We start from the raw sequence: 18,234 nt of genomic DNA, 5'->3' as shown, positions 1-18,234 counted from the left end.
ACGATCAATGAAAAGCTTTGTTTTAATGGCTGTCATTGAAATAAATTTTTTTTCTGGCCAAAAGCATCATATTTAAATAAAATTTTAACATGCTATTATATATAAATTAAGCATTTTTCCAGTTGATTGCTATTTCACACACCTTAATCAATTCAGGAACATGGTAGCTATCCAGTAGATTACGAATGCCTCTGTAGATATTTTCAGGAATTTTTACATTCTGTGAGAAGGGAAGGAGGGGGGGAAAAACCTGAGTTTTAGACAACTAAACTGAAATTTGTCTAACAGAAATTATCTCAGACATAATTTAAGTCTCCAACTCTTGCATGTCATTGAGAAGTGGTCTGGTTGTACTTAAAAGCAGCAATTTCAAATCTAATAGATACATGTCAGGCAGGACAGGCATTATATAGCAAAAAATGAAATGGTACCATCTCCTTCAGCTGATGGAAGTATTGTCTCAAACGCTCCTCCTTGGCCTGTACCTCTGAGTCACTCATGCTGTCAATCAAGTTATAAAGAAAATAGCCAACAGCTTCTGTGGAAAAAAACAAGAGAAAGCATTCCACTAAAATTACCGAGACTGTCATGTTATCAAGATTAATTTATAAGAAATCATTTTGGTGTGAGATGTCACCCTGATGAGAGGCTCTGAAATGGCAACAATGATCACTGAGGCATAGAGATTATGTGGTTTGGGAGCACATATCTAACTGGTGAGTGAAAGGAATATTAATTATTTTCAGACCGAGTGACAGCTTTTCAGTACTGAATCTTACTTCAATCTATTTTTTTTCCACCACTCTGTGACAGAAGTGGTTCTGCCCAAGGCCTTACCCCTTTCCTGTCCAAATCACAAGTAATAAGAATAAATAAATGTCTTGTACACATTTCTATACTATTTTGTTTGTGGACAATATTTAGGGAAGCACATAAAATTAGAAAGCATTATTAAATGTTGAGTATAGAAAGTTAAATAATTTTAATAAGCAGATACAGTAATCCTGTGGAGAGCTACCTATTAGCCAATGAAAAACCAAGATTAACAAAGATGTTTTGTAACAACAGTAATTTTCCTTTGCATTCAAGCATAAAACGTATAGGGCCATGTTACAATAATACCTAGGATAGAAATGTAAACTTTCAAGAAGGGTACCATCTTACAGAAAACTATATATTCTAAACTTCATTATGTGAAAAATGAAAATCATTAAATGTCAAAACAATGTATTTGGGACAATAAATTATATTTGTGGCAATCCACAAGAACCTTCCCTACATTTTATGTTTAAAATTAACTACACCTGCAAAATATTAAAAGCACATAAATACTAAGAATCACTGATTTTTAAGCCTATTTCCATCGGTGTTAGAAGAAACATTTCCCCAATATCTGAAAAGAAAAAGCCTCCCAACTCCGTCTTTAGAAATAATAATTGTAACAAAACCAAACACTTCAGATATTAAAATGTTGTAATCAATATAAAGACTTATAACCAAATGTTTTCAAATTTCACTTTTAAAAATAAAGTGTTTACTGCTGTAATCCTCCTAACCCATCATTACACAGAAGAATGGATTTGTGGATAAGTTACAATCATCGAAATTGAAACGCTACCCGTTGGTCCTGGAGGCTCCTGGCAATAACGTCCATCCTTGTACAACAATTCTGTTATCTGGTAAGACAGAAAAATCGTGCATTGCAGCAAGAGAAGCAAAGAAAAACAAATATAATCTGAAATTGAATTCTTGAAATAATAAAACCTCTCCCCAGTAAGGTATTATTCTGTATCATAGTAATTCAAAACCACCCCCACCCGCCAAGGAGATTGTTTTGTTTTAAGTAATAGGTTTGTCTTTTAAAAACAAAAACAAATCCATGTTGAAGGAAAACTGCAATGTTTTGTGAAATGCCACAAAGAAAGACTCTAAACTGATTTATAAATTGATATATAAACATCACTTTGCATGAATTGTTATAAACAAAAAAGAGCTTATAGGAATTATTGACCAATATTATTCCTCATTATATTGTTTTTGGTCTTGTTGACACTGCACTGGTTTCCTCATTTTGTATTAAGTTTTACTGAAATACAAAGCAAAATATCCTGAACTGCTACATGACTTACATTTTTTAGATATTTAATAACAATTTCCATTCCTCTTAATGAGACTAAAACAAAAGGGGTCTAAAGATTAAAGTGTCTATTCTCATGGATTCATTTTTTTTAAATTTCCAACTTTTATTTTAAGTTCAGGGGTACATGTGCAGGATGAGCAGGTTTGTTACATAGGTAAATGTGTGCCACGGTGGTTTGCTGCACAGATCATCCCATCACCCAGGTATTATGCCCAGCATTCATTAGCTGTTCTTCCTGATCCTCTCCCTCCTCCCACTGGATTCTTATCAGTTGAATTCACAAACACTAAAAGACACACATAACAATTATTTTTCAACATTAACTGTCAGCAAAATTTTAAAAGAAAACCAAATATAGGTTTCATGATAAAAATTATTACATAACCTATGGTATTGGCTTGTAACGAAAACACCTTATGATTTGCAATATGAGGGGTACTCACCTTGCTCCAAAGATTTATATTCATAGACCTGCAGAGGGCAGCAAAGGATCGAAAATAAGCCCAGGTTTAAAAAACATTAAGTTAAAATGCATACTTGTAATATGTACAGATCAAAGTATTAAAATTAATAAGTAAATAAATGTTTGCTGTATCAGGATGAATTTTCAGGACAAGGTAATATAGAAAGGCTGACACTCACCCATTTCAAATACTCAAAATAGGCCAGGCCTGGTGGCTCAGACCTGCAATCCCAGCACTTTGGGAGGCCAAGGCAGGCGGATCATCTGAGGTCAGGAGTTTGAGACCAGCCTGACCAACATGGTGAAACCCCGTCTCTACTAAAAATACGAAAATTAGCCGGGCGTGTTGATGGATGCCCGTAATCCAGGCTACTCGGGAGGCTGAGGCAGGAGAAATGCCTGAACTCAGGAGGCGGAGGTTGCAGTGAGCTGAGATCCTGCCACTGCATTCCAGCCTGGCAGACAGAGTGAGTCTCAAAGTGACTGCCCACAGATTGCTGGTTACTTGTAATGAAAAAAATAGTGACTACATAATGGAGAAATCCCAACACCTGGACCGGGTGGTCAAAACTAATGTGCCTTTAAATATAATTCCATGAGAAGACAGAGTATCACTCATGTGGTCTTCCAGCAGGGGATAACTTGAAGCTATAAAGAATAATATACAGTAAAATCAGATAAAAATTAGGTATCTTTTTCGGTTAGGCTACAAAGAGCTTTAATTCCAAGGAATTTTGACCTGCCAATAGCCTACCACATTTGAAAAATAGGACAAGGAAAGCAGGGAAAAATCAGAGTTTGCAAGAAAGCGAGAGGCTAATGTGCCAGAGTGCATAATATTAAGTGGTAAAACTTGGAATGGTTCCTTTGCTGTATCCTGGACCCATTTGGGCATTTGATGAATTCTGCTTCTCAACTAGGATTAATTTTGTCAGGTATGATATTATGGTGGTTATGTTGTTTTATTTAAAATAAGTTCTGAGATATATACTAAAGTATTTATGGGTAGATGACAAAGATCCATAGTTAGTTTTAATGGTCCAGGAAAGAAAGAGACAGAGGGGGAATGGTAAAACAGGACTGCCAAAATCTTGGCTGTTAAAGCTGGGGGATGGGTACATGGGAGCTGTACTTTAAAAAAATAAACACATATCATGTCCAGTCTAAATTTTGTACTTCTATTTTAACTCTCAACATTATTAAGCTGGGCTTCCTCTTTTTTTTTAAGTTACTTTAACCATATATTTTTATCAAAGTATCAACTTACTGTCAAATAAAAAATAGTTAAGGCTGGGCGTGGTGACTCACACCTGTAATCCCAGCACTTTGGGAGGCTGAGGCGGGTGGATCACCTGAGGTCGAGAGTTCAAGACCAGCCTGACCAACATGGAGAAACCCCATCTCTACTAAAAATACAAAATTAGCCAGGTGTGGTGGTACATGCCAGTAATCCCAGCTACTCAGGAGGCTGAGGCAGGAGAATGGCTTGAACTCGGGGGGCGGAGGTTGCTGTGAGCTGAGATTGCGCCATTGCACTCCAACCTGGGCAACAAGAGTGAAACTCCATCTCAAAAAAAAAAAAAAAAAGTTACAATATTAAGTTGCTCTCAAACTTGGCATGAAGTATCTAAGGAAGGCATGGAGATAAACTTTCAAAATTTCACATATACCTAAAAAAACTGAAAATGTCTAAAAGCACTACCTTGAATGTGAAGCTTCACAGTGAATGGCACAGGTTTGAAACCAAAACAAAAATATACAGAATCCTTCAAAACCAGGTTATTGTAAGGAATAGTTACCAGTTCCCAATCCGATGCAATCTGACTTCTGGCCCCAAATTCCACTGAAACTACTCATGCTAAAATTACCAATGATTTTAATTCAAAATTCAACTAACATCTTTTTGGTCCTCTTTGACTAAGTTTTGGAATTTGTGGTGTTGTTAGCCATTATCTGCTAGGTGCTATTCAATCTCTTTCAGGAACTGTCCTTCCCTACGTGCCCCTTAAAAGTGACCCAGACTTTGTACTAGGTCCTAAGTGCATTATATTTTTTATCTTAAAGACAATCCTGCAAATACATATTTAAGTTCTTTGTTTCCCAGAAGAGGAAACAAATTTGGTAAGGCGATGTAAAATACCTTCAACTGGAAATTCCACAGTTCCCTCAAAGGATCCCATAAAGTGTGAATGATGTCCTAATGTTTCCTGTCTCCCTATATAGCTTTACCTGTATTATCCCCTTTGAATATATGTCAATCTTAACTTCATCATGTAAACCTTTCAATGGCTCGAAGCCATGTGACTCAAGGTCCAAATATCCTAATTTAGAATGAGACTACTCACAAAGACCCCTAGGCTACCATTTTGGCTTTATTTCTTCTAATTATTTCATAGTTTCTTAAGCTACTACCAATCTACTTACACTTCCCCAGAACCACTGCTCTTTCAGCCTCAATGTCTCTTCCCTTCCCCTCTACAAATTCAATATGCATCTCAGCAATTTCTCTGCAGCTCCTGCCCTGATTCATCCCTTCCCCAACCTTGGCAGAAGACAGAGTACCTTCTATAAACATTCACAGTTATGAAGACTAGTTTGCAGTTGCTTTCTTATTTTCATACTGTGAACAACGCTGGGGTAGGAAGTTTCCTATTCATATTTAAACGGTCCATTATGTAGCATTCATAGCCCTTGGCACACACTAATAAGAACTAATATTTTCTGGGCACTCACAAATGCATTAAACAGTTTTCTAAGCACTTTGACTTATTTAATGGTCGTAACATCTTCACTTTAAGCGCAATTATCAGAACCATTATAAAGATGAAGAACTGAGGAGCAAAGTAGTTTTAAAACTTAGGCAGGCGTTTTCTGAGTAAGCTGTGGATGCGAGACTAACAATTTTCATCTAAATTTGGTCCTTTCCAATACCCCACTGCAATAAAAAGATTTTTTTCAATGACACATAAAATAACTGGGAAGTACATGTAACTAGAAATAAATATTAGATGGAGAAGTGATAACCAATTTAGTAGTAAAGAGAATGTCAAAATCTCAAGACATCAGTGAAGAAATCTAGAACCAAACTTATACAGTAGAATCTCCATTACCAAGGTAGAAGAAACGAGACTACACTCGGAAGGTCCCTTAGATCCTCTCCCTCAGCTGGGAGGCTACACCCCTCCCTCCAACAGCAGCAGCAGACACCTGGAGGATTCTTCTCTGAAGGGTAAAACAGTCAATCCCTGGAGAACTGAGAATTAAGTAACTATACACTCTACACGATAAACACAGGAGTCTCTAGTACTCTCCCTCATGCAGTGTCCTGGAAGATGTTTCATTGGGGAATGCCCTATCCTATGAGGAAAGACACAAAGATACAATGACAATCCCAACAGCCACTCAGCTATCCCTAGAACAAGGCACCAAGTCAACACACGCCACTAACAAACTCAGAGCTTCGGATGGCTTTTTGCATTTCCTACTTTTAAGGATTCCCAGACATTTAGGGGGGAAAAAGGAAAACAGTATACGCACACACAAACTTGAAGACAGTAGACAATAAGCATGAAGAAGGAAGCCTTGCAAAAAACTATTACTGGCCGGGCACGGTGGCTCACGCCTGTAATCCCAGCACTACGGGAGGCCGAGGCGGGCGGATCACGAAGTCAGGAGATCGAGACCATCCTGACTAATACGGTGAAACCCCGTCTCTACTAAAAATACAAAAAATTAGCCGGGCGTGGTGGCGGGCGCCTGTAGTCCCAGCTACTCAGGAGGCTGAGGCAGGAGAATGGTGTGAACCCGGGAGGCGGAGCTTGCAGTGAGCCGAGATCGCGCCCCTGCACTCCAGTCTGGGCAATAGAGCAACAGAGCAACAGAGCGAGACTCCGTCTCAAAAAACAAACAAACAAACAAAAAAACTATATTTCCTATGAGAGGCCAGGTGCGGGGTGGCTCACGCCTATAATCCAAGCACTTTGCAAGGCTGAGGCAGCCAGATAGCTCGAACTCGTAAGTTCAAGACCAGCCTGGTTAACATGGAGCAACTCCGTCTCTGCAAAAGATACAAAAATTAGCCAGGCGTGGTGGCACACACCTGTAGTCAAAGCTACTTGGGAGGCTGAGGCAGGAGAATGGCTTGAACTTGGGAGGTGGAGGTTGCAGTGAGCCAAGATCGCACCACTGCACTCCAGCCTGGGTGATAGAGCCGGACCTTGTTTCAAAAAAAAAGGCCTATGAGAGATAAAGACTTGATATCTACGAGACAGTAAGATGTTATTTTACAAAAGAAACACTTTGAGAATGCAAAGGAGATTTTGGAAATAAAAACGGGATAGCAGAAACAAAAAATTCAACAGAAGAGGCAGAAGATAAGGTTGAAATATCACAGAAAGTGGAACCTAAGAACCAAGAAAAGCAAAGTAGGAGAAAAAAAGAAAGCACCAGTCTAAGAGTTTCAGAAAGAGAGAAAAAATTATTTCTAAAACTAAAATTTTCCAGAGCTGAGGGATATAAGTGGTCAAATTAAAAGGAGCCACTGAGCATGCGGCACAACTGACAAAATACGAAAAACAAAACAAAACAAACTCATACATAAGGTTGCTCTATAGTGAAACGTCATAACACTAGTGGTCAAGAGATTCTTAGGTTCCAGAAGATTCTAAAACTTCCAAAAATCATTCTAGAAATTCCAGAATACTAATGATAAAATGAAGCTATACAAATTTCCAGAGATAAATAAGTTGCTTAATTGTCAAATGTCAAAACAATAGAGATAAAGGAAAGATTCTACAAACTTTCAGAGGATGTTCTATAAAAAGAAGTTACATATAAAGGGTCAGGATTCAGAATGGCTTAAATCTTTCAACAGTAACACTGTAAAGAAAACATGGAGCAATACCTTCAAAATTATAAACAAACATTATTTCCAACTCAGAATTCTATACATAGGCAAACTCTCAATCCTATCTGAGGCCAGAATATTGGTATTCAAGGTCTCAAAAAAATTTACCTTCCATATGCTTTTCTCGAGAAGCTACTCGAGAAGGTTGTCCTCTATAAAAAGACTAAACTAAGAAAAAAGAAAAGTATCAGATACAGAAAGCAAAAAGATTCAACTTGGAAGAAAAGAACAAAAGAGAATCTCCTGGATGAAAATGTAGTGAGAACCCAGTGAAGGAAAGCAACTAACCAGTCCAGAGTGTGGACCCTCACCACCAAGGTCTCTGTCATTATATCTCTTTTTTAACCTAAGGTAACAATGAATCTACATTATCTGTATTGTTTTGACCATGTAATGATACAATACTTCCTCGGCCTTTCATGCCCTGCTGCTTGGACAGACTGAGAACATTCATTTCACCCACAAAAGTGTTCTACTCTGACACATTCCTGAAAGTTTGAGGAAGTGAGTTTAGGTGCAGAACACAGTTTAGGTGCAGAACACATTTACGTATCTGTAGATACTTCTGCCAGATGCCTGGCATTCAGCCATAGATTTCTCAAACATGGTAAATCCATCCTCTTTCTCAGGACTCACTCACACATGACCTTCCTCACTGACTTCCCTAGAAGGGTCTTTTGTAAACTTTTAGGAAAACTGAAGCCAGACCCTAACCCAGAGACTATTCAGTCTATATTTCCTAGCAGTGATGCTTCTTCCTTATTGCCAGATTTCTGTTTGTTAATCAGTCTTTCAAAACTAAATTATATATTGCTTGGGGGTTAGATAAAAGTGGCTTATTTAGGAAAGCAAGGGAATGACATACACAAGCCTCAACAGCAGGCACACCTCAACAGCAGGGGAAGGCATCATGGGATTGAGAAGGAGCACACAAGAGGCTTTTAGGATCCTACTGACATTTTATGTCCTGGTCTCAGAGGTGGGTACCATGTATTTGATTTATCTTTTTTATATGGTACATTTAAGTTTTAGATATGCCTCTGAATGTATAATACAGTTCATAATAAAAAAGAAAAAATTAAATTTCCAGGTTCTCCAAAGGAATAAAATAATGAAGTAATTTTGAACCCAGGCAGTTTGGCTACGAGCTTTGGCATTTGCTATTTGATAAACTAACAAATTTTAGGTAGAACTCATTTAAGTCAGGGTTCTACATTTTATTGATGTTTTACATACCATGTGATCGATGCAAGTTAATTAACATTTCAATGTCTCCATTGTCTAATACGAACAATAGAAAGACAAACTCTTGTCTTCTCTTCTGCTCACAACCAAATGAAGTTTGTGAGGAAGCGGCATTTAAGAAAGGACATTGTTTTCTCTACACCTAATTCCATTTACACTTTTCTTCCTGTTTGAAGAACAAGTTTGGAGAAAAGGTTAACCCCATATGTCTGTTGAGATCCAATTTCAGCTTTCAAGTGAGATTTTTCTAGCAGGACAACAGAATTTTAAAGAAAAACGTTGCCAAATCATGAAGAACAGTAACATTCTACTGCTATTATAGACAGAGGAGTCTACAAACTCTGGACAACTCTAACAGTACTTTTGTAAATTTCACACAGCACTATGAATAGCCCCCAAATGGTTTCCAAATGAGAATACTACTTTCAAAACTTTTAAATTCTCCTTTAAAGACACAGGAGGCAGGGCGCGGTGGCTCATGCCTGTAATCCCAGCACTCTGGGAGGCCAAGACAGGCGGATCACGAGGTCAGGAGATCAAGACCATCCTGGCTAACACGGTGAAACCCCGTCTCTACTAAAAAATACAAAAAACTAGCTGGGCGAGGTGGCGGGCGCCTGTAGTCCCAGCTACTCGGGAGGCTGAGGCAGGAGAATGGCGTAAACCTGGGAGGTGGAGCTTACAGTGAGCCAAGATCTGGCCACTGCACTCCAGCCTGGGCGACAGAGTGAGACTCTGTCTCAAAAAAAAAAAAAAAAAAAAAAGACACAGATAGGGCCTACTAAAAAAAGACAGTTTCAAAGTATTGACAAAGCAGTACAGCCATTTAGATACTCTTCTTTCTACTGTACATACTAAAAAACAGGGACACTGAAATGTTAATTAGCTTGCCATGATCACATAGCATGTAAAATATAAATGAAATGTAGAACCTGGACTTAAATGAGTTATATCTAAAAGCCTGTGATCTTAACCAGCTTTAACTTTATTAAACACAGCCTCTCTTCCATTTGCCTAATGTATGTATGTACATTCCTCCCATCACTTCCCCCAACTTTCTTCCCTTTGTATAACATTTCTGTGTTATCTCTGAGAGCTCGTACTAACATATATGCATTCAATTTCCATTTCCTACTAAACTGTGGTTTTTTAAAAAAACCCACTAAATATTTTATTTCATATAATATTTAAGGCAGAGCAAAATCAGATATATTCAACCTTCTTTCCTCCAATGTAAAACAGAAATCAAATTAAGAATATGGTGTTAGGCAAGAAAAATAATCACGCTGCATACCGGTGGCAATCCAGAAAGTTCAACTTACACATGTGAGGGCAGAAAGGGTTAAAATCAAAGAGCCAGGCTGGTCTTGAACTGCTGGACTCAAGCTGATTCTCCAGCCTCAGTATCCCAAAGTGCTGGGATTATACAGGTATGAGCCGCACCCCTAGTCTCAAAATGTGAAATCTAACAATGAAATATATATCCAAATTTCCTTTAGATTTAGCTAAAGTGACTATGGTATCTAATTATAATGTTCTTTAACTTTTTAGATTTTGGATTAACTCTGAATAATTATTTTTAGCAATTATTTTTGCCAAGAATTTCACTTTTGGTGACTCTCTTAAAAGCTAATCATTGTGAGAGTCTGGTTCTGGGACAGCTGGGGACAGGGTGGTACCTGGAATAACTTTACCAAAGGAAAGCTATTTTGCAACCTGTCCTCTCCAGTGGAGATGGCCAATGTGCTTTGTAACAGAGCCAGAGTGGTTTCCTATCTCCCAGGATTTTGCTCTTTAGTTAAAAGGGTTGTCAATCCCAGAGCCTTTTCGACTGCAGGATTGTCAGGTTCGGATGAGTCTCATGTGGCCGCTGCAACTCCAGATACATGCTCTCGAACAGTGTGGCCTGATGAAACTATGGGACTCTTCGGACCTCAAGATCAGAGGTTCCAGCTTCCTGGGAACATAGGTTTTGATTGTCACCTCAATGGGACTGCTTCACAGAAGAAAAGCCTGGTCCATAAAACTTTGCCTGATGTTCTAGCAGAACCTTTATCAAGTGAAAGACATGAGTTTGTGATGGCACAATATGTGAATGAATTTCAGGGTAATGATGCACCTGTTGAACAAGAAATTAACAGTGCAGAAACTTACTTTGAAAGTGCCAGAGTAGAGTGTGCAATACAAACATGTCCAGAACTGCTGCGAAAAGATTTTGAATCACTGTTTCCAGAAGTAGCTAATAACAAACTACTGATTCTGACTGTAACACAGAAAACTAAGAATGATATGACTGTTTGGAGTGAAGAAGTAGAAACTGAAAGAGAAGTGCTCTTAGAAAAGTTCATCAACAGTGCTAAGGAAATTTGCTACGCTCTTCGAGCTGAGGGATATTGGGCTGACTTTATTGACCCATCATCTGGTTTGGCATTTTTTGGACCATATACAAACAACACTCTTTTTGAAATTGATGAATGCTACCGACATTTAGGATTCTCTGTTGATGACCTTGGATGCTGTAAAGTGATTCATCATAGTCTCTGGGGTACCCATGTAGTTGTAGGAAGTATCTTCACTAATGCAACACCAGACAGCCATATTATGAAGAAATTAAGTGGAAATTAGCAGAAATGTCCATTTATTTGCTGTACTATTTGTATGTGATCTTTGCATTGATCTATAAACACTGTCAGACTAAAGTTTTGTGGGTTTTTTTTGTTTTTTTTATTGAGGCGGAGCAAGCTCCGCCTCCCGGGTTTACGCCATTCTCCTGCCTCAGCCTCCCGAGTAGCTGGGACTACAGGCGCCCGCCACCTCGCCCGGCTAGTTTTTTTTGTATTTTTAGTAGAGACGGAGTTTCACCATGTTAGCCAGGATGGTCTCGAACTCCTGACCTCGTGATCCACCCGTCTCGGCCTCCCAAAGTGCTGGGATTACAGGCTTGAGCCACCGCGCCCGGCCTTAAAGTTTTTAAAATAGACTTATTTCTAAGTATTTATTTCAGCATTTATGAATTTACAACATTGGCAAGTGATTTGGGACTTTAAAATTGCAAATCTTCGTTATTCATATCATTGAATACACATTGAGCACATCCACATTGTATGGGATGTGGTAATAAGCTTGTAACCAGGGTATGATCTGCTATTGTTATTTCTCCCCTTTTTTGGAAAAAGGCCTCAGTTTTAATTATTTTCTTCCCAAAATAAATCACACATTTGGTTACAAAAAAAAAAAAAAAAAAGCTAATCATTGTAGGAGTTGCAGGTAGTTAACCCTGGCTCTACGGGCAATGTAAATCAATGCCAGTAAGTTTTCGCTTAGTCACTCAGCCAATTCTAAAGTTGCTAGAGTACAGTGGGACCCTCAGGAGCACAACAGGTGACTGTTTCATAACTATACTGACAAAGGGATTTTTAAATATACTAGTTAATCTGACATCAAACAAAAAAATACACTGGCTACATTAATGCCAAGATAATGAATTGCAATTACATCAATTACATTTTGAATTTTTAGTAGTTTTCGGAGTAGAAGAAAAAGAAAGAAATCACCTGTAGTCACGCAAGTGCTCTGAATTATGCACATATTCTTATGAAAAATGCCAAGTTACCACAACCTAAAAATTTTTCTTTATCTACAATAAGAAAAATTAATCAACAGTATACAGTTTTAGGACCTACATGTTGAAATATGCTCCTGGAAGGAATCCGCTTAAACTTATTTTTACTATGTCAAGAATAACGATGGATTTGTAACTACGCAAACATGGGAGGCTCCTGGGTAATGTCCCCTTTGTTAAACATATTTAAACATTTTATCTAACTCTAAAGTGGAAAGTTAAAAAAATGATCAATCTGTGGCTATTTTTAAACCCAGGAATCAATTAAAAATTTTAGATGCTGGCCGGGCGCGGTGGCTCAAGCCTGTAATCCCAGCACTTTGGGAGGCCGAGACGGGCGGATCACGAGGTCAGGAGATCGAGACCATCCTGGCTAACACGGTGAAACCCCGTCTCTACTAAAAAAGTACAAAAAACTAGCCGGGCGACGTGGCGGACGCCTGTAGTCCCAGCTACTCGGGAGGCTGAGGCAGGAGAATGGCATAAACCCGGGAGGCGGAGCTTGCAGTGAGCTGAGATCCAGCCACTGCACTCCAGCCTGGGCAGCAGAGCGAGACTCCGTCTCAAAAAAAAAAAAAAAAAAAAATTTTAGATGCTAACAAACAGGGAAAGCACCAAAAAGGATGTAAGTCAGGGGAGAAGCAAAGCACCTAGCCTGGTGTGGTTTAAAGATAAGGTAACCTTTCCAATATTTTCAATGTATCTTTTCAAATAAAAATATAAATAATCTGAAAGCATAGATAAATTCAGTTATAGTATACATAATCCAATCACTAAAAACAAAACAAAGACACCAAGATTGTCAGAGCTTCTAGCTGGGCTTCTTCCACTACAATAGTATCAACTCTTCTCTTAAAGATACTCAATAATGGTCAGGCCAGTGGTTCATTCCTGTAATCCCAGTACTTTGGGAGGCCAACACTGAAGGTTCGCTTGAGCCCAGGAGTTTGACAGCACCCCAGGCAACAACATAGCGAAACCTCATCTCCATTTTGGAAAAAAAAAAAAAACTCAGTAACTTTTCCAAATACCAAGCTGAACACCCTCTTTCTATAGGGCTATCTCTCCTCCATCTCTGCAGCTTGCAACACTGACTACAAACTCCTTTGACTCCTCCCAGTAACTATCCAAGATCTTATCCTTATATTTCTCTCTCATCTCTGCAACAAGGTTAAAAAAAAATAATGTATTTCACATGCGATAGTGTATAGATAAATATCTCTCAAATGCAACACCTTATAAATTGACAAGAAAAACTGTATCACCTAGTAGAAAACTGGCAAAGAATTTAAATAGACATTTCATAGAAGAAGAAATCCAAATGGCCAATAAGTATGTTCTAACCCTGCTTAATAGTTAGGAAGATGCAAATTGAAAATTATACATTGAGATGTCATTTCTCATCCATCAGCTAGGCCAAAATTAAAAAGCATTACAATGTCTAATACCTGTATGTTTGCAGGAAGTGGGTACTCTCATACATTGCTGGTAGAAGTGTGAATTGCTAATCTAAGTATGAGCTAATACAACTTTTTCTGGAAAGTAGTATGGTAGTAGCTATTAAAATAAAGAATACATACACTCTTGAAAACAGATGTCTCTTTTTCACATTCTAGCCACTGAGGGGGGAAAAACTAATGTATATATAATACATATACACACACATGCATGCATGTGCACAAACACACATATATATGGACATAATATTTAATGTGCCACTTTGTTTTGGTAGTGGCAAAAATTAGAAGCAATCTGAGTCCATTAATAAAGGAGTGATTGAAAATTTATGGTATAGCCATACCATGGAATCCTCTCCAGATATTAATAAACACTTAGATTTGTATCAGTAGACCAAGAGGTGTTCATGAAGTATTGTTAAGTGCAAAATAAAGATAAGCAGTAGTATGTAAAGTATGATATATTACTTTTGTTTAAACAAAACAAAACTTCAAACACCTCTTACAAGTTTCTGCTTCTATACAGAGAAAGGCATGGAAGGATACACTCCAGGCTCTTATTTGGCTTCCATGATAAGGGTTTTTATAGGGAGAGGGAAAGTACTTCATGAACTCCATTAAATTATAGTCATAATTTTATAATATGCATCTTTTGCGGGGAAAATTGAGCCATAGCTTTCAACAAATTCTCAAAAGGATCAATGAATCAAAAAAGATTTGGGCGGCAGGTGCAGTGGCTCACACCTGTAATCCCAGCACTTTGGGAGGCAGAGGTGGGAGGATCACCTGAGGCCAGGAGTTCAAGACCAGCCTGGGCAACACGGTGAGACTCCATCTCCACAAAAAAATTTTAAAATTGGCCGGGCGCGGTGGCTCAAGCCTGTAATCCCAGCACTTTGGGAGGCCGAGACGGGTGGATCACGAGGTCAGGAGATCGAGACCATCCTGGCTAACATGGTGAAACCCCGTCTCTACTAAAAAATACAAAAAACTAGCAGGGCGAGGTGGCGGGCGCCTGTAGTCCCAGCTACTCCGGAGGCTGAGGCAGGAGAATGGCATAAACCTGGGAGGCAGAGCTTGCAGTGAGCTGAGATCCGGCCACTGCACTCCAGCCTGGGCGACAGAGCGAGGCTCCGTCTCAAAAAAAAAAAAAAAAAAAAAATGTTTAGAAACATTTGCTGTGTTTTTGTTAATGAAGACTAGAAGTCTTTGTAATAGATGTTAGTTTAAAAAACACTTCAGAAACAGTATCACATTTGATTTTCACAACTCCCACAAGTTGGGTAGTACTACCCTAAAAAGTGAAACAAAGAGGTTAGAAGACTTCTTCTACATCACATAATCGGTGGCCAAATTATAAAGAATATCCACGTCTTCAGGGTCTCCAGTCCAGCCTTCAGTCTAACACCATATTACATAAAATATTCAATGTCCTTACAACATTAAAATTACTTCCAAATTATCCACAAGTTCAGCTCATAAACCATTTTATCAGTCTGGCTTTAACAAAACATATAAAACCTTCCTTGCTTTCATTGCATGAACCACCCTGCATGCCCTCAATAGTAACTAAATCTATCAAGTTTACTGCTAATGTTGCATACTTACAAAATGATAATACAAAGTCTAAGTTCCCATTTACTGCTTCGCTTCTCAATTCAGCTTGAGAAAACATATCACTATCAGACAGACATCCATTTTCCTGGAGATAAAGCATATATCAATGAGAATACATCTCAGCTAACAATATTTTGATATGCCAAAGTTCCTGTTTTCCTGATTCTCTGAATCACCATATTCTCTGATTTTCTAGAAAAATACATAAGCTCAGAAATTAAATTTTAGCAAAAATTTAAAGACAACATTCCAACATTCCAAATTAAATGCTTATCTTCAAATACAGATGATCTGATGCCTTTAGAGGGCCTTACTTCTGGGATAAGTTTACTACTGAGGATACTAGAACAATTCTCCCATTTAAGATCAAACAAAAATTCAGTGGATTAATCTAAAATATTCTGGGGCATACAGTTTGGCCAGGATCAAATTTAATTTAATTTAACTCAGAGAGGCTCATCACTTGTCCCAACATCACTTAACAATTTAAATATATGAGTCAAAACTGAGCTCAAATACATTTATTGAATCATTTTATTATAGTATATTTTTAAAAACCACCCAATCAGCAATAAGCAATGATAAAAAATAAATTATGACATACTCATACAATGAAACAGCATACAAACATAAAATATATTTGTGGAATTAAATACTGTTATGAAAAGGTGTCAAACGAAAAAGACTTCATCATGAAACAAATATGAGAGAAATGTAATTTTCCTTCAGGTCTCTAGTAGGCCAGAAACAGAGACTTTTAGGGGGAGTTTGAAAGTAATGACGCCAAAGTATGTTTTTAAAAGGAAAATAAGAATGTTCTTTCTTTTTATTAAACTGTAGCCTCTTTCAAGTTAGGTGGGTAATAGTAACAGTATAATAAGAGTTGCTTGATAATATGAACAGTATAATTTTTTGATAGAAGAGATTTCTCCAGCCTATTATACATCTGAAAGAATATACATGCTTAGCAATGAATATCTCAAGGAACTATGGACAGATTGTACAGCCCTACCACTTACTCGTATTCTCTAATTTATCAACAAACATTTATTATGTAATTTCTGAAAACTGATGAAAAAATGTACTTTTTAATGTACAGCTGTAGACAAAACATATTATCAGGCCGGGCGCAGTGGCTCACACCTGTAATGCCAGCACTTTGGGAGGCCTAGGCAGGCTGATCACCTAAGATTAGGAGTTTGAGACCAGCTTGGCCAACATGGTAAAATCTCATCTCTACTAAAAATACAAAAATTAGCCAGGTGTGGTGGTGGGTGCTTGTAATCCCAGCTACTTGGGAGGCTGAGGCAGAAGAACCATTTGAACCCGGTAGGCAGAGGAAGTTGCAATGAGCCCAGGTTGCATCACTGCACTCTAGCCTGGGCGACAGAGCGAGATGCTGCCTCAAAAAAAAAAAAAAAAAAAAAAGAAAAAGAAAAAAGAAAAAAAGCAGATCAAAAGCAGATCAATACTGTGGGTTCTATTAAGCACTTAACAGAGTAGTTGTTTTCAAGCCCAAAACACTCAATACTACTGAAATTCCAGCAATGAAGGCAAGACAGTTGAGATGACAATGAAATGTAACCAAATTTGGGATAAGTTTCCAAATTAGATCTGCTGTTCCCTAAGTCACTAATGAGAAAGCCAAAGCAGTAACCAAGAAGTCACTGGATCTGGGGGCTATATTTCTGCAAAGAAAGAGAACATCTGAAAAAGTAAGAATATGTGGGAAAGTTACTTAAAAAGAATTTTTAACAGTAAAGTATGTATAGTACAGGCTCAACATACTCCACTAAGAACTTAGGGAAAGAGGTGAAGACACTGAAGATATAAACCCTAACACTTCAGAAGACTGTAATTATATAATTGTTATTATTATTATTATTTTTTTTTTTGAGGCGGAGTCTTGCTCTGTCGCCCGGACTGGAGTGCAGTGGCCGGATCTCAGCTCACTGCAAGCTCCGCCTCCCGGGTTTACGCCATTCTCCTGCCTCAGCCTCCCGAGTAGCTGAGACTACAGGCGCCCACCACTTCGCCCAGCTAGTTTTTGTATTTTTAGTAGAGACGGAGTTTCACCGTGTTAGCCAGGATGGTCTCGATCTCCTGACCTCGTGATCCGCCCGTCTCGGCCTCCCAAAGTGCTGGGATTACAGGCTTGAGCCACTGCGCCCGGCCTTATATAATTATTTTAATGAAAGAAACACTCTAACATTATTAGAAAAATCAAGGTATTATATGAATGACTGTATAGGAAACCTCTTCTAAACAACATGTTGCTTATTAAGTATTAGGTGCTCTGCCATCTTGTTCCTAATTGCAAAGCACTTTTTGTTTTGTTTCTGTAACTCATATATTCAGAGCTAAGCATTCTGTTTTGAAAGTGGAAAATGCAGCCTTTGCTAATCCAATGCACTGTCCCAATCAACATCTTCATGTGCCTCTTTATCAACAGCTTGCCTACTCTGGTAGGGACCAGAAGTACTTGGTAGGAAAACAAAGGTTTGGAGTTTAAAAAAAAAAAAAAAAAAAGAGAGAGAGAGAGAGACTAGTATATATACTATTAGTGCACATTTTATGAAAATTAATAGGGAAGTGAAAAATAATATTCAAAAAGTGAAAACTGAAGCAGGGTACAGTGACATGTGCCTATGATCCCAGCTACTCAAGAGGCTGAGACAGGATGATTGCTTAAGTCCAGAGTTCAAGACCAGCCTGGATAACATACTGAAACCCCTGTTTCTTTAATAAAATAAAATAAAATCTAATTTATAAATGAAAATTGCA

At 38.2% G+C, this 18,234-nt stretch overlaps 1 protein-coding gene and 1 pseudogene across 2 annotated transcripts in view; one reads left to right on the top strand and one right to left on the bottom strand.

The window, feature by feature from the left end:
* Positions 1 to 18,234, bottom strand: part of LRPPRC (leucine-rich pentatricopeptide repeat containing) — a 113,071-nt gene that overhangs the window by 62,624 nt on the left and 32,213 nt on the right. Inside the window, exons 12-16 of the mRNA XM_011936027.1 lie at positions 15,355 to 15,540; positions 2,584 to 2,636; positions 1,619 to 1,676; positions 432 to 538; positions 143 to 220 (exon numbers count right to left, since the gene is read on the bottom strand). Coding sequence (XP_011791417.1) covers positions 143 to 220; positions 432 to 538; positions 1,619 to 1,676; positions 2,584 to 2,636; positions 15,355 to 15,540 — 482 coding nt within the window. The remainder of the gene's footprint in view (positions 1 to 142; positions 221 to 431; positions 539 to 1,618; positions 1,677 to 2,583; positions 2,637 to 15,354; positions 15,541 to 18,234) is intronic.
* On the top strand, positions 10,403 to 11,998 carry LOC105507418 (annotated as a pseudogene). Its single transcript, XR_001001094.1, has 2 exons — positions 10,403 to 11,448; positions 11,715 to 11,998. The product of XR_001001094.1 is annotated as a methylmalonic aciduria and homocystinuria type D protein, mitochondrial pseudogene (transcript).

Source organism: Colobus angolensis, unplaced genomic scaffold (genome assembly GCF_000951035.1).
Source record: "Colobus angolensis palliatus isolate OR3802 unplaced genomic scaffold, Cang.pa_1.0 Scaffold15, whole genome shotgun sequence".
Lineage (NCBI taxonomy): Eukaryota > Metazoa > Chordata > Mammalia > Primates > Cercopithecidae > Colobus > Colobus angolensis.
The sequence above is the reverse complement of the archived record's forward strand: the minus strand, read 5'-3'. Positions and strand labels throughout refer to the sequence as shown.